Source organism: Pseudopodoces humilis, chromosome 2 (assembly GCF_049639895.1).
Source record: "Pseudopodoces humilis isolate 2021_Gansu_Grassland_sample_001 chromosome 2, ASM4963989v1, whole genome shotgun sequence".
Taxonomy (NCBI): domain Eukaryota; kingdom Metazoa; phylum Chordata; class Aves; order Passeriformes; family Paridae; genus Pseudopodoces; species Pseudopodoces humilis.
The window spans coordinates 113,009,822-113,032,547 of NC_142201.1; the positions used below are offsets into that span (position 1 = coordinate 113,009,822).

Genomic DNA, 22,726 nt, shown 5'->3' on the forward strand with positions numbered 1-22,726 from the left:
TCTTCTTCCAGAGTGGTCCGGGGTGAGACGCTGCCTGAAGGGGAGGATGAGGCTGGAGACCTGCATCCCTGCGGAGTCCTGCAGCCAGAGAGCACCTGCTCCTGGCCCCGTCTTGGGACGTGGAAACATGGGATAAATAAACAAACACTTCTGTTTGTCCGTGCGGGGTCTGGACCTCAGCAGGGGGAAATCAGCCGGCATCCTCAGGGCTCGCCCTGCTCTCACCTTCCCAGAGCCCTTCCAGCCCACGACCTCGGCAGGGAAGGAGCGATTTGCCATCGGCAAAAGGCTGAGTCCACCGGCAAGGCTGAGGAGCAAAGGCAGTGGCTGCAGTCACCTGTCCCTGGCCGTGTCCCTGCCGGTGCCCAGGCAGGGGCGGCAGGCGAGGGCCCGGGGGCGGGCGGGGGATGACCCAAGGGTCCCAAGACATGCCGGAGGTCAGGGCCAGCATTACCTCCTCCCCGCCCTCTCCGCTGCCGGGGCTCGGGGCAATCACAGTCCGCCCGAGTGGATGACAGCTTGCCGGCACTAATGACAGGCTGGGCGCGGAGCGGCTGCCCAGACAAAGACGGGAAGTTTGGCGCTGCCCGGGGCAGGGGCTGGGACCGAGCGGGGACACGGCGGGACCCGGGGGACACGGCGGGGACCGGGGGCTCCATCAGCCCGGCGGAACCGCGGTCGCTGCCCCGCTGGCTCCGGAGCCAGGCACAGACCTCTCACCCTCCTCCTCCTCCTCCTGGCCGAGCTCCGCCAGCCGCAGCCCCGGCAGGACGCGAGGTAAGCGCGGCTCCGGCCGCGGGGACACCCCCAGCCCCGCCGGCTCCCAGCCATTGGGGCAAACCTCGCGTTTTTCACACACACAGAGACACACACACACACACATACACACCCCCTAACATCTTTCTCCTGCCGGTCTCTCTCTGCCGTGGCCCGGCTTCCTCCGGCTCTTCTCCTCTCCTGCTTCCCTCTCACTCTCGCTGCTTTTCTCCTCCCCTCGAAGCCGCCCCCCCTCCCCCTTTCCGCCTCCCCTCAAGTTTCTCCTTCTGTCTGATTAAATGAGAAGGAAGTGTGGGAGTGGTGGTTTTGAAGCTCTCCCTTTAAGAGGCAGCCTGCAGTGACGAATTGTTGAAATTGCCATTGCAGGATGGCATTCCGCTATAAATTCATTGTTCCACCTCCTCTCATCTTCACATTTCTCTCCCTTCTCCTCTTGTTCACATCGACAGACTGGGGATAACAACAACAACAACAACAGGAAAGATACAGGGAGGGGGCTTTTACAGAAATCCAGGACGTTTTCCGCTTCTTGGGCTTTTTTTTTTTTTTTTTTTCCTTTTTAACCATCTCACCGGAGACGATCGAGGCGGTTTTGGGTGCCTGAATTTCTTTTCTCCCCTTCCCCTCCTTCTCTTCAAAACAAAAAAGGGCAAAAGAAGGAAAGGAGCCCACTGGAGCCCGAGAAAGTGCCGAGTCGCAGCAGACCTGCCCCTGCTGCTGCTGCTGCTGCTGCTGCTGGTGATGATCCGGTGACTACAGCAGAGAAGTGGAAGAGGAGTGGGAAGTGCTCAAACTTCTGTACTTGCCGGCTCCGAGCCGTCTCTCCTCCTTTTCCTCTCTCCTCACTTCGCCTCTCCGGCAGCAGCGATTTGGGATTTTTTTTTTTTTTTTACCCTCTCTCTCTCTCTCTCTCTCTCTCTCTCCCCTTCCATGTGCTCCCGGCTCTTCCCTGAAGAGAAACACAAAGTTCACACGCGAGCGGCTTTTGTTGACATTTTTTTCTCTCTCACTCACACTTGACTTCGAGAGGGAGAACTTCGTTTCCTTATTTTTATATTTTTCTTTTTCTTTTTTCTTTTTTTTTTTTTTTGTGATCCTTTTTCTTTTCTCCCCACCTTTCCCGCACCTCTCCTTTTCTCCCCATCCCTTAACTACGCCGCCGCGCTCCGCCGGCCGGCTCCTTCCACCGCCGTCTCCCGTTATTACCATCATTATTATCACCACCACAATTACCACTACCGCCTCCCCGCTGCCCCGCGCCGAGGCCAGGATGCTGCCGGCGCTGCTGTGGCTGCTGCTGGCCGCCCGTGCCGGCCGCGCCGCGCCGCCCGCACCTGCCGAGCCCGGCGCGCCGCCCGCCCGGCCCCCCGCCCCCGGGCCGCCCCGCGGGGCCGTGCGGCGCCTCGACCCGCCCTACGCGGGGGGCGGCAGGGCGGGCTACGTGCTCTACGCCGGGGGACAGCGCTTCCTGCTCGACCTGGAGCGCGACGGGCCGCGCTGCCACTACCGCGGCACTGTGGACGGCAGCCCCCGCTCGCTCGCCGTCTTCAACCTCTGCGGCGGCCTGGACGGCTTCTTCGCCGTGGGCCGCTCCCGCTACACGGTGCGGCCGGCGCGCCGCGCTCCGCGGGGAGAGGCCGCGGCGCGGATCTACGGCGAGGGCCCGGCCCGCGCCCCTCACGTCTTCCGCAGGGAGCGCTTCAGCTTCGAGACCGTGCCGGCCCGAACCAGCTGCGAGACCCGGGACCCCGCCGGGCCGGCGGGCGGGGACGGGCGGCCGCGGCGGCGGCGGCGCTCCGTGTCCCGGGCCCGGCAGGTGGAGCTGCTGCTGGTGGCCGACGCCTCCATGGTGCGCAAGTACGGGAAGGGGCTGCAGCACTACCTGCTCACCCTGGCCTCCATCGCCTCCCGGCTCTACGCGCACGCCAGCCTGGAGAACCACGTGCGGCTGGCCGTGGTGAAGGTGGTGGCGCTGGGAGACAAGGAGAAGGGGCTGGAGGTCAACAGGAACGCCGCCACCACGCTCAAGAACTTCTGCAAGTGGCAGCACCAGCACAACCGCCTGGACGATGACCACGAGGAGCACTACGATGCCGCCATCCTCTTCACCCGCGAGGTAGGCATGGCCCTGGCCCTAGGCGTGGCCGTGACAGCGACCAGGTGTCCCTCGAGCGTGGCGTGGCCAGGCTGCTGGAGCTCCGGCCACCCTGCTCGGCTTTGCCCAGTGGTTGCCTCCCCGCACACGCATCCCGCTCGTCCGCCGGGCATCTCAGGGACCGGCACCCACTCCAGGGGTGGCAGAGTCCCCTGTGTGTCCCCTGCCCTGCGCTGTCACCTCCGCTGTGGGTACAGCAGTGGGAACTTCGATGGTGGCACTCAGCCTGATGTCCCTCTGCTTGAGACGTGACTTTGTCCTGTCCGTCCCCGTGAGATGCTTAGCACCCGGCTCCTCCCTGTCCGCAGAGGTGGTCCAGTCGGGAAGGGCTGATAGCACTTCCCAGCCTAAATTAGTCCCCAAACAAACCTGCTGGTGAAAGTGGCGGAGAGCACCTTAAGAGTACAGACGTCTTGCTTGTGGAGCACATCGGGACGCTATTTCCAGCAAGAATAGCTCCACCGCACTGGAAGCCAGCAGCACTTGCGGTTCAAGTGTAGGACGTAAATGCAGACCGCAGGTAAACAGAGCTGCACCGGCTGAGCGAGCTGGGCTGGTGGCAAGGGGCTGCAGTCCCCAGCTTGTCCCCGAGCGGGTTGTCCCCTGATCAGCTGCGGGTTGGATCTGCTTGTGTTGCCCATGCAGAGCCGTGCCTTGTTGCTCCACGCTGGGCTGTTGGTTAATTACGTTGCCAGAGGTCGTTAAGGGACATTGCTCTGGTAGACATGTGGCCGAGTTTATGCAATGAAGTTCTGTAAGAATATCCCTTCAGCGGTTTGGGATTGGTGTTTTCTTTTTTTCCCTTTCCCCAAGTACGAAAAAAAATAACTGCATGACTTTCCGTTCATTTGAGTTCTCCGGCTTTGCTACATCGTAAGAGCCTGCCAAAAAGGATGCTTTGGATGGTTTGTGGAAGGAGTTGCTCCAGAAGGGGGGAAGAAAGCGCCTGGCTTGCTTTTATAGCTGTAAATAGTTGAAACATTAGGTTCTGTGTCAGGCATCACTTGTGCAGCAGGAGCCCTTTTCTGCAGTTTAAAGCCCATCAGTGCAATTTGCAAGCTTTCATTTTTTTATCACTATAACCTGAATGAAAGCAGGCTGCCTAGACTGGGTCAGGATGTTTTTGGGTTTGCTGTAAACATCTTTTCTAATGCCTTATTGAGCCTGGGCCAGAACCCATCACTTCTCTCTGGAGAGTGTTTCTCTCTGCCACTATTCCCACTTATTTTTCTGGGCTATATGACAATTCAGAAACGCTTAGGGTGGCGGCCTGAACCTTAACATCAATTATTAAGTTAATTTGGATTGAGATAGGATGTGACTTTAAAGTGCAGTTGCTTTACAGATGCTTAGCTGTAATTCTTTGCATGGACTCCTTCCTGCCAGAATAAGAGGGAGCTGCTAATCAGTAATCCACTTTCAAAGACTCATGAGCAATGCATAGAATTACCTCTCTGGGATGTAAGTAGTGCACAGAATAAACAAATCACCACAATTCCTGGGGTTTCCTTCCACTCTTAAGATGCAAATGTTGCTTCTCAGGGCTGCTCCATGAGAAAAAAAAAAAGAAAAAAGAGCACAGCCTTGTGTTTTCTTGGTTTACATTTTAACAGCTTGAACTCTGGGATTAGCTGCTAGATGCAGTTCAGGACAACTTAATCTGCTTTAATGCTTTGCTCTGTGCACACGGACATTGGCATGTTTGACTGAATTAAGAACCAGACTGGAGTTTCTTGCTACATGTGTTCATGATGTTCTTTGCAGAGAGTTTGTGTGAGCCCACACGATTTTTATATGCTTACCCTTGAAATGTCAACATGAATCTATTTGCTGCCTGTGGAATGTAAACACGAAAAAGCAGTGGAGATGTTTCCTGGAGAAAACAGCCCCACTTTGAACTAAAGGAGAGATTTTTTCCAGTTTAGCTTTTCAATGAGAGTGGCAGCAGTTGGCAGGAGAACACCACTTTTACAACTCTGTTTTGGATGGGTGAAGTTGGTTGCTAAGCTACAAGACGCCGAGCCGTGGCTGCGTGTTTTGATGGGCTCTGAATATCGTCATGCTGATTGTTGAACATCCAGATGTCTCTTTCTAAGTGCCTTGGGCTTCAGGCTTTGGGCAAACGTGTGAGGTATATTTTCCATCATTGTTTACTAACTGAGGCCACCTTGAGCTTCAAGTCTCTCTGTCAACAGAATATTTGCAGATCGTTTGTCAGCTGAATGCATGGCCTCAGCTGTATGGAATTGGTTTTGTGTAGATAGAATCTGCATTGTGCATGGCTGGTGCCATACAAATCCCTAATATAATAATTATCTTTGTTCCAGACTGATATTACACCAAAAGAGGGCTTTATTTGGGGTCCTTACAAAGGAAGAATCCTGACAGAATTCAGCAGTGTTTTTTCGTCCTCTTTGGTTGTCTCTTCTTCTTTAAAGATAAATTAGTAACCGCTGATAGACTGAGAGTGCATTGGCAGCTCTCCTTTCTTATTAAATTAGTAGTGGTTCACATTATATAAGTTCAAATTATGGCTGTCATCATCATCATTCATACTAGGAAGTACTTCCCATGTAAAAAAATTTAGAAGGAAATTCACTGATTCTGAGTTAAAACAGCCACTTACTGCTGGTCATAATCTGTTTTTAATTGGATAAGGGCTTTAAAACAATTATCCTGCAGATCATAGTAAATCAGTATGAACATGAATTCAGTTTGGGGCGATACAGGCAACATCTTAAAGCTGTTCTTAGGCTTTGTGTTGCTTATCAGTGATGGCAAGGTCCATTAGCTGCAGTGGGTCCTGTGTTTACTGTGTAAATGCAAGATGCACTAGAGTTACATGTCTGGCCATTGTGAAAACCTTCAGTAGACACAGATATTACCTGTCACTAAATATTTCAGAAATTCAGTTGGGTTACACAGTGATAATTTAAATCTGATAATGAGAAATGTATTTTCCTAGGGGTCCCAATTCCTCATTTTCACCCATGAGGAGCAGGACAAAGCATGACAGAGGTCTGACTGGACAGTAAGAAAACCTGATAATTTTCTGAAATTTCTAAATTTCCTCAGGGCAGCTTGACCATAAGAGCCTTAGAGAGTACATGGGTTCCCTGCTGTTGGGCTACTTTGTGTTTGAGTCCTTGACAGCAGCTGTAAATCTTTGGGCCTCATGAGTCCTAGAGCAGATTCCTCCATGGAATATGGTGGTACAAGGATGCAATTCTGGTGGCCAGGTGAGTCCTGCACCCCATAGAAGAGCGGCTGTGGGATCAGGAGGAGGAAGAGCTTGCAAAGCCCTCTTTCCCTGGAGGTTAGATCGCTTGTTGTCCATGGCAGAGAAGCCAACAGCAAATTTAGAATTTGGTGTTTCATCACTTGTTCTCAGTGGCAGTGAAGTCAACAGCAAATTTAGAGTTTATTCAGTTTCAGCCTTTTTTATAGTAAACAGTTTGCAGAAGCTGGAAGCAGATTATCTTCAGATTTTTATGGGTTCAACAAAACACTTGCCAGGTTATTTGTCACAATAGCAAAACAGATTAGATGGGACTTGCAAACTGCAGTTGAACTCACACTGTTCTTTTTCTGAGGTCCAGCCTGCTCTGCAATTATCCTCTAGAATTCATCCAATCTATTTCATTAGTGGCCCTTAGTTAAATTTCAACTGAACTATTGAATGCATTTGGACAAAATCCAGCTCTCTTCCTTTCCCCCCAGTTCTGAATCATCTGAAGATTAAAATAGATGTTTCTCACAGTAGATACAGACATTAGGAGCAAGAAAAAACATCCTTTCCTAAGTGCTTGTTAGCATCATCTGTGATAGTACCATCATGCCTGGCTCGAGCAGAGGGTTCATGCTAGAGCCAAAGGCCACTGTCCTGCCTTTTTCTACACAGTAATTATATGGGGCTGGTGTGTTTGATTTAGTTTAACTGTCCATCTGGCAGTGCTGTTGAAATTTAACAGCAAGCTTTGTATTATCTCAGCTCTGTAGATGATAATTTCATTGCATGGAGCACATGCTTACTTTGGCTCTACTTCTTTCTTTCTCTTTTTTTTTTTTGTCTTTTCTGTTATCATCTTCCAACAGTTATTATCCCCTAGTAGTAAAACAAGTCACTGTACCAATGGTCAATAAAATAGATTTCACTGTTAATTCTTATTACTCTGAAGAAATTGCAGTGTGATGTGTATACCAGTTTCATAGTGTTTTTTGCACATCTAATACATTTGAATGTCCCTAGGGAAAAACAAAGTGGGACATAACTGATAGAGGAGAAGTTTGATTCGCACCAATCTGGAGAGATGGTGTGGAGTTTCCCAAAAAGGAGCTGTGGCTTAGGCAGGTTAAATCACACGTTTTTACTCAGTCATCAGTCACCAGTTTCATAACTGAAACTTCTCTTCCTCATGCAGAATCCAAATGCTTTATGTGCATTTTGTCAATATTTTTAAATAACCTGTAGTTTGCATAGTTCTGCTGTGTGTTTTGGTTTTTTTTCAAATGCTCAAGCCTTGGGTTCATATTTATCATATGAACCCCAAAAGCAAATTACCTCAATTTTTAAGCTAAACTACTGGGGAAATACGTTTGGGTTTTGCTTTGGTAGATGTGGCAGATACCAGCAGTGTGGTTTTCCTCAGAAGGTAACCAGGCTTTGGCCACCCTCTCAAAATGTGGCTTGGGGAGGACAGAGCAGTAATCCAGTGAGTCTTTCCTCACCTTTCTGCTCACGTGAACGTTATTTTTTTTTAAACCACGAGTGCCATTCCACGTTGCTGTGACATCAGTGGAAGTTCACCCACTTTGCAGAGGAGCTGAGGGGAGGGTGGATGTGTGTGTTCCTAACACCACCTCACCCCACACTCCCTGCCCAGGCCTGCGGTGGGAGCGCTGCTGCAGGAAATCGGAAAGTCGTGCTTAATTCCTTCCTCTGCTTGAGGGATTGTAGGTCTGTATCGCCCACTTCCCAGGAGAGGGCCTTAACCAGGAGGTCGTAAGCTGTTCCAGGTGTTAAGGAAACTTTCCACCCCTCTGACCAAAGGTCTGTCGCTGTTCAGCGAGTAATTCATATGGTGAGAACGAGAGGAATCGTGACCTGAAGCTGCTGAGTGGAGCGCAGCGCTTGGAGCAAGGTGGTCTGGGTTCCTCAAGCACGGAGAGGAGGCTGTTTCTGTGATTTACCACAGGCTGTTCTGTGGGAAAGAAGAAGGATGAGCAGTAGGGACCAAAAATTGGGTCCTTTCACTGACTGCACTTCAGCTGCAGCCAGGGCTAGAGAAACTTTGGCCTCAGGGGCTGCTCCAGGAGGAGCCACAGCTCCCTGTGTGCACAGCAGGAGCCTGGTGCGGACCATACAGTGCTCTCCTAAAAAATCTGCTTCTAGTTGGCCTCGTCCCTGGAAAGAATTTGTAGCTGGATCACATTCTGACTGGGAAAAGGTTTTATCTGATGAGCTTCACCAGAAGAACAAGTGAACAGGAGCTGCAAAGGTTTTAGCTGTGATTTACAAGAAGGTGATACGCAGCTTGGCCTGGTACAAAGCCTCATCCTGTGGGTTCTTCTCATTCTGATCTGAGAAGCTCTGTAGGCTCGGCCTCCCTCAGGGGCAGAGGTGGAGAAACACAAAACATCTCAACCCCAATAAGCAAAGTGCCTAGTGGTTCCAGACTGTGGAACTGTGGCACTTTGGGGCCCACAGGATCCCAAACTGCAAGCTCTGTGAGGAGTAGGTAACTCAAAAGACCTGAGGACACGTTCTTCTGCCCTTAAATCCCACCAAACTGTCCATGTTGGTGCTCACATCATGTTTTGGATCTGGTCAGCGGGCTCTGACCTAATACCAGGTTTCACTAAACAGTTTATTCTTGTTCTGAAACCTACTGTAGAAGACATTTCAGGTGAAATAAACTCCCTGCTCCAGGCAGGACATGGTGACAGTTATCTCCCTTCACAACAAGGCCATGTATACATGGCAGCCAGCCAGCTGCTCCTGATGGATTTAGAATGCCAAGAAAACTTGGCCTCTAATGAGCTGCCTGATTAACTACTAGACTTGTGACGTACAGCTTAGTTTCACTAAGCCATTCCTTTGCCAAAGCTTAACATCTCTTGCCTTCTGCATAGCAAATGCATTTCCTTGGCATTCTTCTGTTTTGAAATGACTGTAAAGCAAATCAAGGGCCAGGCTGCTTTCCTCCTTCAGAAATATCAAAAAACAGTCTTTAAAGCTTCTGTCACTGTTTCAAGGCAATTGAGCATCCAGATCTGAGCAGCTGATTAACTTTCTAATAGAAGCAAAAAAACCCAGAGTGAAATAATCATTTGAAACTGATTTTATTTATCATGAGTCCCCTCTTTCCTCATGCTTTAGCTGGAGTATAGTTGAGGCTACCCACACAGATTTTTTTAAGGTTGTGTCATTACACTGAAGCCTGTTTTTAACAAAAAATTAGAATATTTTCCAGGGAAATAAAGCCTTCTAGTTACTCACAGAAAGTTTACTTCATGAAAGTAGTAGACTGCTTTCCAGGACTGCCCAAGAAAGCAAAAAACAAATATAACTATTGATTCTTGTAATGAATAATCCATAGCCAGTGTTTGATGGATAAGCAGGCATGATTTTCAGTAACATCACTTGAAGTCAAGCTGTTTGGAAGCTGGTATTGGTGAATTGACCCAACAGCAAGCTTTTCAGAATATTTGCCTCAGGGATGCCACTTGATAGGCTGCAGTTTTTAGCATATACTATGAATAGAAATATATTCCAGTTCAGATCATGCACAGGCAGAAGTAAAAAAATGAATGAGACATTGACAACATAGAGGAGCACTCAGTAATCTGCCTCAATGATTGGTGACAATGTCAGTCTTAGCTGCCTATGAGCATCCTCAGGCAGTCACCGAGGGCTGGAATTGGCAGGGAAAACCAGGATGCTCAATCCATGCTCTGCTCAAAGCACAGCCATGGCATGCCCTGCTCTAGCAGCAGATGGACAGCCCACAGACATCCCCATAACAGCTTCTTACAAAGGAGCTGATGCCAGGAAATATTTCCTGTCCTTGTTTCCAGAATCCTTTACAAGCCCCTCTGCTACTTCCCAGCTGGGATTTGGCAGTGGCTGCAGGACTCCCACACCGACTGCTGGGTAGAGAGGTGGCCACGGGGCTGCTGAGGAACCAGGGCTCTGCTGTAGCACTGCCCACCACTTTCTGACCCCAGGTGGGGACTCTTCTCCTTTCTGGGAATGGCTGGTCCCACAGCATCTGAGGACACCTGTTTGCCAGCTGTCCTTGGGGAATTGGAGGAGCTGGGTGATTTTACATATGAGCAGTTTGCAGAATCATGTCTTTCCTGCTGTGGGATTTTCTAGGACCAGCCTCTGGTACAGCCCTGATGTCTAGGGAAGGCATTGTAATGCAATCCTGTGCACAGCTTTTGAAATGTTGAGGTTATGGTAACATCTCTGCCCTAATGTTCCATGCTCCACACATCCCATCAGATTACAGGATTGCCTGCTTAGAAAAACTATATTTTTTTAGTTACATTTGTCACCATCAAACCTGGTGAATCATTGTGAAGTCCAACTGTGCATGCTGGTGTAAATTCCCAGCATAGCTGCTTCTTGTGGGAGAATGGGAGTAAATCCTGACTGGCATGAGGCATCTGGGTGCTGATACCATTGTGCCCACGCTGGGAGCATCACTGATGCCAGCACCTGTGTAATAATGACACCCAAATACAAGAAAAGACTGAATGGCATGTCTCTGCATGCAGACAAAGCCTTAATTAATGCAGTTTATTCTGTTTTGCTGCTTTCTGTCTGATTTATGTGCTTTTCATAGAATGTCAGTTCAGTTGCTTGTGTGGCTTCAGGTCACATTGCTCTATCACAGAATCACAGGATCAATTTTGTTGGAAGTGACCTCTGAAATGCAACATATGAGTGACCATCACCTTGTTCTAGACCATGGCACTGAGTGCCACATCCAGTCTTTCCTTAAACACCTCTGGGGACAGTGACTCCACCACCTCACTGGGCAGCCCCTTCCAATACCTAATCACCCTCTCTGTGAAGAAATTCTTCCTAATGTCCAACCTAAACATTGAACTTAAGTCTCTGTCTTCTTGTCCCATTGATAGTTTCCTGGAAGCCAGAACTGAGCCTGAAATTTCTCCTCCATATATATAATACTGCTTTATATTTTTAGCTAGAAAAATTTCTTTGTTGGGATAGAAACACTTTTTTTTTTCTTTTTTTTTGTGTTTTTAAAGATACTGTCACAGTGTCTGTGCACTCAGTGTGGTTTTCTTGACTTCAGTGGGATTTGAATCCTGTGCATTTCCAGGTTTGCCTAACCTGTCATAATCAGTGAATACTGCTGCTCTGAAGCCTCCTACAAGGTGTGTCTTACTCAGATGTATTTCTTATGAAAGGCTTCATAAAAGGAAGTCCTTGTAGAAAGAGATCTGAAGGGAAGAAGAGAATCTTGAAATTGAAGGGGAAAGAGTGCTCATTGATAATTTTGATAATAACATTTGTCATGCATTGAAAATGACAATTTCATTCAACAACAATGAAATGTTGAAGTGTTCCAAATAGTGTGTCCCCTGCTTTTCCTTCTCATCCAAAAAATGTGTATATATGCACATTCACACTAATATTCTTCCCTCTGCTTCAGCAGAAGCATGGATAAATTGCTGCTGGTGATAAAAACACAATGCCTGCCCAAAGTTGAAAGACAAAACCTGATGCTACCTGCAGAATTTTCAGAGACAGACACCCCATATCTATGTGTGTGAGAAGTGGTTAAGTTGTTGGGATTTTGTACTCTCTCATATCCCTGACTCTCAGCAACCTCTGAGAATTGCTAAATATATTGGTATATTATTGGGTAACACATTATTAATTGTACTTGAGAGTTGTGGAATGAGGTTTCACATGTAACAATCTCATTTCTGTTAAGTGAGAGTATAGGCTTCAGAAAAGAAGGATGATCTCTGGTTCAAGGACTGATCAGGAAGCTGAAGCTTTCTCTGTTACTTGGTTTACTTTGGATAAATAAAGAGAATTTTCTGCTTTTATTGTCAATGAGGAAATGCTTCCACAGCATATTTTCGGTACCTACCTCAATGCCAGCATGAGCATCACAGGAACACAAATTTAACTAACAACAATTAGCTGCAGAACCTATCCAAAACCTGTTAAAGTCCATGAAAATACTCCCAGTGACCTTAGCAGGGATTGGCTTGCTGTGCTTCCAACATCTTTAGCTGGAACTTCACACTTATATTTTCATCCAGGTCCTGCCATTGGCAAAGGTGACTTTAACCGGTTGTTACTGCTGGGTGTAAAAATTCATTTTAATGATTTTTTTTTGTAATTTTTTTTATTTTTTATTTTTCTTTTCCCCTTCTTGGGCAGGATTTGTGTGGGCATCATTCCTGTGATACCCTGGGAATGGCAGACGTTGGGACCATCTGCTCCCCCGAGCGCAGCTGCGCGGTGATTGAAGACGACGGCCTCCACGCAGCTTTTACAGTGGCTCACGAAATTGGTATGCAGTGCCTTTTCTGTTCCCCTGCCAAGCCAAACACTCACAACAGCTGCATTAGGAACCAAAATACCCCGCAATTAATTCCAGATTTCCCCCGGCCCAGAGCCCCGCCTGGGGATTAGGGCTGTGTACATATGCACTTCAGGGTTAACTAATAAGGGATCAGAAGGCAGGGGAAGGCGCACAGTAGGTGTTTCCTCCCTGACAGTGGCCTTTCTAAGCAGCAGTTGGAGTGAAAATTCAAAGGCTGCTGCTACTGCCCAGAGATGTCAATGCATGGCCCTCCTGAGAAAGCTTTTGGCCCATCTGTTGTAATTTGCATGCCATTATTTATTGGAAAATAAGTCACATTTTTCAGCTTGTTGCATGCGCTGCTGGTAGGAGGCTTTTTTCCTTGTATTACCTGCAGAGAAAAGCCTTTGTGGCAAAACCCCAACATAATTCTACTATCTTTGTAAGTGTACAGAAATTCCATCTTTATGAATCCTGTAATAAGTGAAATTGTATTTAGGTGACAAAGGTTTGGTCACAAAACCGGTTTAGCTTCATTTCAGTTTCCACCTCAGTGGACAGCAATTAAATTAGGAGCCTTGCATGTACCCTTCAGAATGGTCTGTGATAGAATTAGTGACAGAAGAAAGTTTGTGTTCTGGGATATTACTTCTGTCATGATATGTCCCATCAGAGAGACTGCTGCCATCTTGATCGTGTTTAATTTACTGATGTTTTGTGAACTGTGTTCACTGGAAATACTTTTGCTATAAGGGCTGTTCACTTTGGGGAGTGAGCGGCAATTTGAAAGTGGAGAATGTTCTTTTTTTTTCTCTTTTTTTAAAAAATATTCTTGGAAGGAAATAACAAGGAAAGGAGAACTTTCACAGAGAGCCAGCTGCTGAATTGCCTTGTACCTCGTGCCAAACCAAAGTAAAGTTTGCTTTGGGAGTATCATTGCAGTGGTTCCATTTTCAAGGAGCTTGCAGGTAGAGCCTGAGATCTGAGTGCCTTACACATGTGGCTGAGGAAATAGAGGTCACCAAGGATGGAAAATGACCTGACTCTTCATTGACAAGTGATCCTAGCCCTGCTCCTCTTACAGCTCTGCAAAGGAATTACATCAGTAGTGGTTGAAGAAGGGATCAGGCGTTGCATGAAAACATTAAATACTGTGGCAGGATGAGTCCCCAAAGCAGAAATTTTATTTTAGTAAGCAATAACGTCACAACAAAAGAAAAAGTCCTCTGGAATCGCTAATTCAGTGCATTTAGAGAGAGCTACAGTAGTGCAGAAAGACAGATTCACGTGGGATGTGGATGTGGACGCTGTGAATGAGCCATCACAAAGCTGGGATGTGTTAAATGGCAAGCTTAGCCTGTCATTCAGAGCCAGAGTGCTGGGGACACTGCTTGTGTCCCTTGTACCCAGAAGTGGTGTCTTTGCTGAGGGTCAGCGTTGGTGAGGAGCACTCTTGTTGATGGACCTGGTGCATGAAGAGGAGAGCGATGTCTTTCCTCCCATTTTACCAGCAATAAATACATTTTTAGGTAGATTAAAAATGAAAGAACACAGATCAGTAAAGATAGGGATGAGCAGCAAGCGTTCACATTGTTACCTTGAATTCCACACCAAGAAAATATAAGGAAAAGTGAATTATTTTTAGTGACCTAGAAGCACATTTTGGAGAAAGGCCATTTTCATACCTAGGCATTTACAGGAATCTCTAAAAACTATAATTTTCAATGTAAAAAAGGCATGAATTGAAATGAATAAATAAGAACCCTAATGGACATGAAACCTCTAGTTTGAGGCTGTTTAAAATAACATCCTCTTTTTTTTTTTCCTCCTCACCAGAAGTTTTTAAGAAAGGAGGGGTGTCAAGTCACAGAATGATCTTTGTGTGTGTGGCCTGAAGTGGGAAAAGCTGAGAAGAAAACACAGCTAAAATTGCTTGAGTACTTAAATTAAATCAAAGGTCAAAAAAGGATGAAAAATAAAAGTGTGGCATGGATACCCTTTAGTTAAGCACTTTGGGGAAACCTTGCTTTATTTGATTTGGAGACCAGATTTCTTCCTACAACCCAGAAATCTCCAAGTTCCCCCTGTCCTGTGGGCAGGGTGTAGCTTTAATTTTACAGTGGCTCAGTTCCTCAGTCAGAGGGGATGCTCTGAGCCCAAGATGTTTTATTCTGTCAGTTGGAAGGTCAAGGTGAGCGAGGCAGAGTCACTCTCATCAGGTTTTGTGCACGGGGAGCAGATGCAGCATCTTTAACATGAACTTGATCCTCAGTGTCCTTGCTGTGACTTCCAGGAGATCTGAATGCTCTTGCTTCCCCTGTGAAGGATTCAAGAGCATTTTCCAGACTCAGATTCTTTCTCTGGAAAGCAACCAAAGTAAACTGAACTGCATCTCAACCCAACAGGAAGATGCACAGCCCGAGGGCTCAGGTTGGGTTGGTGCACAGGAGGCCAGAAAGCATCTTTGCTGGAGAACAAACCTGCTGCTTCTGTTGCCAGGGTTTCTGCCACATCACGTGTGAGATGTTTGTTTTATTTCTTTCAGATAAAATAGATGGATTTTGACCAGTGGTTTTTGAGGGGGAGAGAATGAATGAGCAGCAACAGGCAGAGCCTCCACAGGCCTGTAAAGGAGAGCACAGAATAGATGCAACCAAATTCTTGGTACAACTGATTAGCTGGCAATAAGAGGTGGAGATCTTTATGTAAAGTTTGATAAGGTAGGACCTGAATCTTGTCCTACTTGTATGTAGGAAAATCAGTAGTAGCTTGTCTCCAATGTCAAATGGAAAAAAAGAGGATAATGCAACAAAAAACCAGAAAGAAACCTTGTAACTTTGACTGTGATAATCCAGTTTCTCCTCAGAATACACAGGAGCAGTGCTAATACCATAAATGTTATTTTGAAATCACAGCCTGCCAAGACATCCAGCCACCAACAGTAAATCCATATCTGGTTATTTTCTAGCAGGGGACATGCTGCTGTCAACTGGGACAGCAGTAGCTTCATTTTCACAAAAATAACCCCCAGGATTCTTGCCTGAAATCATCAGTTTCTCACCATGTTGTGGCATATGGATGCCTTTTTTCACTTGTAGCAGCTCTTTCATGTACACCTCCACAGCTCTGCAGAGCTGTCTGAGCTTTGAGTATGTGTGACTATGTAGGCATTCTCCAAACCTTTGTTATCAGCAGCCTATTGTCTGCAAAAAACGATGTTTCCTTTCTTCATGCACTTCCCTGCCTCTTGGGGACTTGTGGAGGAGAGCATTAAGGAATCTGAGATTACTCATAATCTCAACAGCTATTTAAAGTTTTTCATAGGGCATCACTACATTGGTTCTCCATGTATTATCCCTTATTAAAATAACCATCAGGAAACAAAAACAAGGAGATTTGCACTCTAATACTCTGGACTTTTGGATCAGAGATTTGTTACTTTGACAGTGCTGAATTATAAACAAGTGAAGATCAGCATGATCCAGCATCAGCAGCAGGCACAGTCAGTCAGTTGGAATTACATCTGAAATATTTTGTGACAGGATATATCCATGTTATGCAGCCTGGTGCTGTGTTTTGAGGTACAGTCATGGTCAGAAGTTGGTGCTGGAGTCCCACTGTGCTTCGGCACAGCCATGCCACCACCCTAAACAGTTTGGCATCTACAAAATTAGAAGAGTTCAAGGGGATCTAAGTGGAGCTACTGCTTGTTTTATCAATAGGAAATTTCCCCAGATCACAAAGGGAATCCCAGGGAAAGCCAAGAATTAAACCTGAGTTTTGATCTAGAGTCTCCTGAGTTTTGATCTAGTCCTTAAATACAAAAGCATCCTTCCTGCAGCCTTCAAGCAGGCTAAGCTCCAGTTCAGCTCAGTGGGAGTTACATGGGTCTAGCAGCTTAAATTATATGTATCTTTGTTCTTTCCATCAATCTTGAGAAACTTAACATTTTTAAAAAGAGGCAATACAGCCTTTTTTCTCAGTGATAATGTTCATTTGACCTTTTGCAATGTTCCTACTCCTCTGTTACACAAACACTCTGGCATGCAGTTACTCCTTCTGTCCTCCCGAGTAATATGGTTTACTGATGTTCTTTCCAAGTGTTTTATTTTTAGGCTATAGCTTTAGCATTGCTACGTGGAACTAATTAAACCTTTGTTCATTAGTTTCCTTTTATCTTTCACATGTGACTTTTGGGGAGGGAAGGCCAAAGGGCGGGATAAAAGCAGCCTTCAAGTATGTTTTAAAAAATTGCTGCAAAAATTTGCATAATAAATCAATCCCCATGTCCACCTGGGACAGCACAAGGGGAAATGGCCTGAAGTTGCAGCAGGGGAGATTTGCTTTAAGCATTAGCCAAAATCATCTAAGCAGGACAGTTGAGGGCAGGACTGAAGTGCTTGGGGAGGCTCCGATTCTGGAGGTTCACAGGAGCCAGCTGGCTGAAGCAGCTGTGGCTCAGAGGATGCTGATCCTACCCCAGGGCAGAGGGATGCACAGGATGCCTTTTCAAGGTCTCTGCTCAGCATCATTTTCTGTGGTTATGAGGAGTTATCACAACATCCTCCACAACTGGGCTGTGTAATGCCTGAAACCAAGGGACTGCACAGAAACTAAAATGAGAAAACGATGGGATGGTTTGGGTTGGAAGGGGCCATAAAAATGATCCAGTTCCACCCCCTGCGATGAGCAAGGACACCTTTCACTATTCCAGGTTGCTTCCAGCTGCCCTTGGACACTGCCAAGGATGGGGCAGCCACAGCTTTTCTGTGCCAGGGCCTCACCACCCTCACAAACAGGAACTTTCTTCATTTATTAAGTAAAGAGTTTGATACCAAATCTTTTCCAGCATGGCATCATTCTGTGGCCTCTGTCACCACTGAGGACAAAAGTGTCATGAGCACCATCAGCAAAATGTATCAGAGAGCATCATTTTCTGTAAAAAAGCCATTTTAGAAGTGGCTCCTGCCACTTGTTTTACCTAAACTGTTTTGTTTTGTTTGTTAAACTGCCTTGTTTTACCTAAACTGTTTAGGGTGGTGGCATGGCTGTGCCGAAGCACAGTGGGACTCCAGCACCAACTTCTGACCATGACTGTACCTCAAATAGGAATACTCAAATAGAATACTGCTCCTGGCATCTCTGCTTGTGTGGCTCACTGAAACATCAGAATACCACGAACTCTGAGTGGATTGGAGCTGTTCATTCAGAGCCTGAGCTGTGTTTGAGCTGCAGGCCACTGAGGAAGGAATACCATGTCTAACTTACAGCAAACTCTGATTCTGACTTCTTCAGTAACAGATGAAACCGAGAACAATGTGTGTGAGACTTACAGGAGTCTTTTGATGTCTGTAGAAGAGTCAAAAAATACTCCCACTCCTTGTTTTACCACATGTGCTCATTTTGTGTACACTCAAAAGTAACTAAATACAGCAATCTTTTCTTTGCCATGTTCTGCTGAACATGCAGCCCTTTGATTTCAAGGCTGTCAAGATAAAGCAGATAAAGACAAGCTTCAGACCTGACAGCTACAAATCTCCTGGAGCCTTTCATTTCAAAAGGGATACATTGCCAAGGGCACAGAGTCTCACACACACATGAGAAAAACAGTGGAGGTTGTGAGTCTCATATTGTGTTTCCTTCATGATAGATGAAGTTTAGGCAAATATCCAGGTAATCATAATTAGGAAGATTTGCTTTCTTAAAACAAAAAAAAACAAAACAGAGAGTACCCTCATCCAAGTCTTCTCTGCTGACATACATCAGGAAAATTGCTTGATTCCTCCTCTTTGAACCTTCTTTCAAAGTTTTGTCTTAACTTCTGCTTGCAAAAGCTCTCAAATTAAGCCTTCATGAGCATACCCCCTTTTGATTTTGAGAAAAGGGGAGCAGACAAAGCTAAGCCTTCACAAGAGCTGAAGGTGGGGCAGAAAATTAAGCTGATGCCTCAAAAAGAAAACATCACTTGTCTAAAAGATTGCTGGTTAAAATTTTGAATAAAAATTCTTGTCTTGCCCAGCAATATTTTTATTAACTCATAATGTTATATAAAATATATCATTGTTCCACCTGCAGCAGACATGGTGCTTAAAGCAAACTGTAAAACTCTGTGTTTTGCCTAATATTTCACAGCAGTCATTATCAAAAAACATGTTGTGGACATGGTTTAGTGGTGGATTTGGCGGTGTTAGGTTTATGGCTGTGCTCAATGGTCTTTTCCAACCTAAGTGATCTCTGATTTTATGATCCTAAAAGAAGTTCAGTGTTCAGCCTGGGCTTCCAGCTTTCCAGTCTGCAGAGGAAAGTAGGGATTGCTTTCCTCCTTGGCAGGTGGATAATCCGAGTACAACAGCGTAGTTTTTGTGGGGCTAGACTTTTGGTGCAGCAGCCAATGCAATTTTTACATTCTTGCACCGTGTACTCCCACAGAGTTCATTCATTTACTGTAAGCTGCTGTGAATAATGTTCTTTCCAAGTTCCTCCAAGCTGACCTGATGTGAAATAGGTGTCACCATCTCCTGCTTCTTCATTAAAATGAGTATTTCCCTTCCACATGCCCCATTAATTAGTGCAGTGTGGACCTCCAAAGCCACATCTTTTTAATGATTATTTAAGTCTTTGTGGACTCAGTGGTCTCTGATTGCCTGGGCAGAATCTTGTCTGGGAATTGCCTGTCTGACAGGGGTGATGTGTCTGTGATCTCCCACAAGTGTTACAACAAGCCAGCTCAGCACAGGTTTGTTTTGTGTAAAGTCTGCAGTGCTGGTGGGTGAATGTCTGATTGGGGCTTTTTTTTTTAAAGTCTACTCCTGAGAAGAAGCTGCGCTCCAGACTATTGTTTCATTGAGTCTGAAGAAGGCTTTTTAGCCAGAAATACTAAAAGCTGCCTCTGGGCTGGAGATTTAAAAGAGAGGATAATTTTTCTTAATCCTTTTTCTTTCATAAGTGACTGATAGCAGTCAAAGAAAAGAAGACTGGAAGGAAAGTTCAAGAATTAAAAAAAAAGAGGAATGGCCAGTTTTATAGTCTATGCATTTTTTTTTAAACTTGTGTAATTCCATTCGCTTCTGTTTATCCAAAAAACCACCAGCTTTATTAATTGTTATTGCTTAGGTCCATCATGACTTCAAGAGGATTCCTGAGTGGTATCAGCATGAAGTTCTTAAGAAGGAGTCAGATACTCACATGAGTTAGAAAAGCAGCCCATGCCAGAAGAAAGGGTTTTATTTTGACAGCGTTCCCACATGCAATCTTTGTTTAGCCAAGGGGAGAGCAGGAGGCTAATGCAGAAGGTCTGGGCTGGTGATTATCCCAAGGAATGTTGAGCCAGGAGCTTCCTGAGCCCTGATCCTGTGAGAGCCACTGACTCACGGGGTAACCTGGGGCAAATCTCTTGACCTTCTTTTGCTCCCCAGTTGTCCCAACTGGAAATGAGGTGAAAGGCATGACCTCACTGGCAAACACGTGCTTCATCCGAGCTGAGCTTCTCTGAGAAAACAAATTAAAATGCCTGCAGCCTTTTTTAGCCTGCTGTGTCACTTTGCATGTCTCCTGTGGTCAGATGGAGTGCAAGAGCTGCTCTTTGACATGCTGTCCAAGTTCTTGTCCCTAAGCAGGGACTGGTGTTTTATTTCCAGGAGACCCACCTTGGTTTTTGTGCTTTAGCAAAACCTGGAGTTGGCTTGCTGTACATTATGGATAGTTTCTGTTTTCTTGTTTCTAATACTTGAAATACCAGTGAAAAATGTATGACAATAGAGTAACTGTGCATGCTGTTCACTCAGAGAACCTCTTCAGATAGTCTAGAACTGTATATTAAGAAAAAGCAGAGATATCCAGATTTCAAAAAGCATTTGGACAATGCTCTCAGACACAGGGTGGGATTCTTGGGGCTGTCCTGTGCAGGGCCAGGAGCTGGATGTGGATGATCCTTCAAGCTCAGGATATTCTGTGACTCTGGTTTGCTTCCCAGCATCCCTGGGAATAAGAGAGCTGCTTCACCACACATCCAGCACAGCTTTGGTGTACTCCTGCTTTCCCTGCAGGGCGTTTGTGGCCTGATCCTTAGAGAGGATGAAAGTTTTAACTGACTTGTCATCATTTCTCTGAAGTATTCCCATCTTGTGTTAGGGATGTACCCCCGTTCCTGCAAGGTGTAGCCATCATTTTTGAACCATTGCAGGTATTATTTCTTGTTGGGCTGTAGCAGGTGTTGGCCTTCAGCAGGGAAAGCTCTGAGGGGAGGATGTGACTCTGGGTCGCTGGTCTTTTTGGAGTTGGAGATGAATTTACAAGCAGGCCACCTCCTTGTTGCCTACAAGAGGGCAAAACCTGCTTCCCCTCCATCTGTCTCCTTCACCATTTCGTGCATTCCTACAGCATAACTTAACTAAACACCATCCTGCTGGTAAAATTGTATTATGTCATTTTCACTCAGTGGGAACTGTCAGCACCAGTAAGAGGCTTCATTAAGTAGAAAGCAGCAGATGATCTACGAACCCATTCTCAATCAGTCATCATTTTACACAGCTGCTGGGAGCCTTTTCTTTTTCTTCAGTAGCCTGGTTTGACGTTTGTACTCGTACAAAATGGGGTGGGGCTAAAATTGGCATTGTTTTTAAAAGCCTCCTTTGTAAGATTTGTATTCCTCGAGTCTTTGCTTTCTCCGGAGCTCTGTGTCTGGGCAGGGTCACTTGAAGGATCAACCTTTCCAATTTGGAAGGGAAGCACCCCCCAGAAAATGCCAGAAACCACTCTAATGTCATGTAATAACATCAGCAGGGTTATGCATGTGAGGCGGGGTAGGGAGAGACTTTTTGAAGTAGGAAGGGACGTGTCCCTTCCTTAATTTTTGGATGCAAAAGGATGAAGGGGACAGGTGTTAAAGGACTTTGTTGTTCCCACTTCCATGCTAAAAAGAGCAAAACTTATCCAGGCAATATTTAGAGATTACACAGCCCTGTGATATTTTGAATTTTGATTCTTTTAATGAAATGCAAAACCAGATTTCAGCGTCATTGGGAGTTTGTTATCGGCTTTAATCACTTCTAAGCCTGGTCAGAGTGCCTTAAAAGGCAAAGTTAGGACAGGGAGAAGTTTAGGTTGTGGTAAGAATGAGGAATTTTAGTTCCATAAAATCCTTCAAGAGTTGCATTCACAATGTTTGTAAGTGAATGTGTTTGTCACCCCAGGACACGTGCATACAAAGTTAACTGGCAAATCAGTATGGAGAGCTAAAATCCATGTATCTAATGCTATTATCCTCACTAACATCACTGGTGGCAAATCCAGAAGCCTAAATACTGGCAATCAGAGTTATGTATTTTGGAAATTATTCACTACTTACTGCTTCTTTCCTTGTCATGACGGTTTTTTTTAATTATTTCTGAAATTTTGAACATAACAGGGGAGATTCACAAATACTTTGGGAAGCTTCTCCTCCAAAAAGCTGAAGTCTGCCAAGTAAGTGACTTAGCTCTTGTCATGCACTGGAACAATGGCCTGATTTAATATGACAAAGTAGACGCTGCTAATGAGGTGTGTCCTCAGCTCACCCCATTTATCACTGTAAAGCAGAGAAGTTATGCTGCTCTCTAATTAAAGGTGAATTCAGTGGTCTGACACTTTCCAGGAGACGACCCTGTTTCAGATTCCTCTGCTTTTGCCAAAGTATTTGGGATAAAATGTTCTGTGCTGAACAGTGGCCTGAGAAGCATTTCATTTTATTTATTTACTCTGAAATTCTCCACAGAGGGCTGTCCTTTTTTCTGAGGAGGGAGGCTAAAGTGCAATAGTGTTACAAAGAAATCATCAGTCTCTCTGCTCAAAGTGAAGATCTTGAAATTCACCTGCAGGCTTCCTCATATCCAAAGGATATTTATTATTTGGCTCTATGAAGGAGAAAAAAGAAAGATGTCACAGGTAGCAGAGAAACTCAAGAGCAGCCCAAGCTGCAGAAGCATTAACAGGCCTATGAATATGTGCACTGTATTGTTTAATTATGTACTTACATGGGATATCCTTAGCAGAAAATGAGTAGTTCTGAAGAGTGAAGTACAGTTATGCAATAAGGGATTTGTCTAGAGAACAAAACTACGTCTTATAAATGCTGCAGAGTGGTACCAGAGGCTGGGACAAACTGGAATTCTGCCCTACAACACTGAAAGCTTCATGTCACAGAGTTCTGGGTAGTGCTATAAAATGCTGAGCACTCTGAAAA

The 22,726-nt window shown here is 45.7% G+C and overlaps 1 protein-coding gene across 1 annotated transcript in view; it reads left to right on the top strand.

Annotated features, from left to right (window-relative positions):
* Positions 1-1,533: 1,533 nt before the first annotated feature.
* ADAMTS5 (ADAM metallopeptidase with thrombospondin type 1 motif 5) overlaps positions 1,534-22,726 on the top strand; it is a 37,139-nt gene continuing 15,946 nt past the window's right edge. Inside the window, exons 1-2 of the mRNA XM_088051002.1 lie at positions 1,534-2,893; positions 12,363-12,495. Coding sequence (XP_087907128.1) covers positions 2,048-2,893; positions 12,363-12,495 — 979 coding nt within the window. The 5' untranslated portion in view covers positions 1,534-2,047. The remainder of the gene's footprint in view (positions 2,894-12,362; positions 12,496-22,726) is intronic.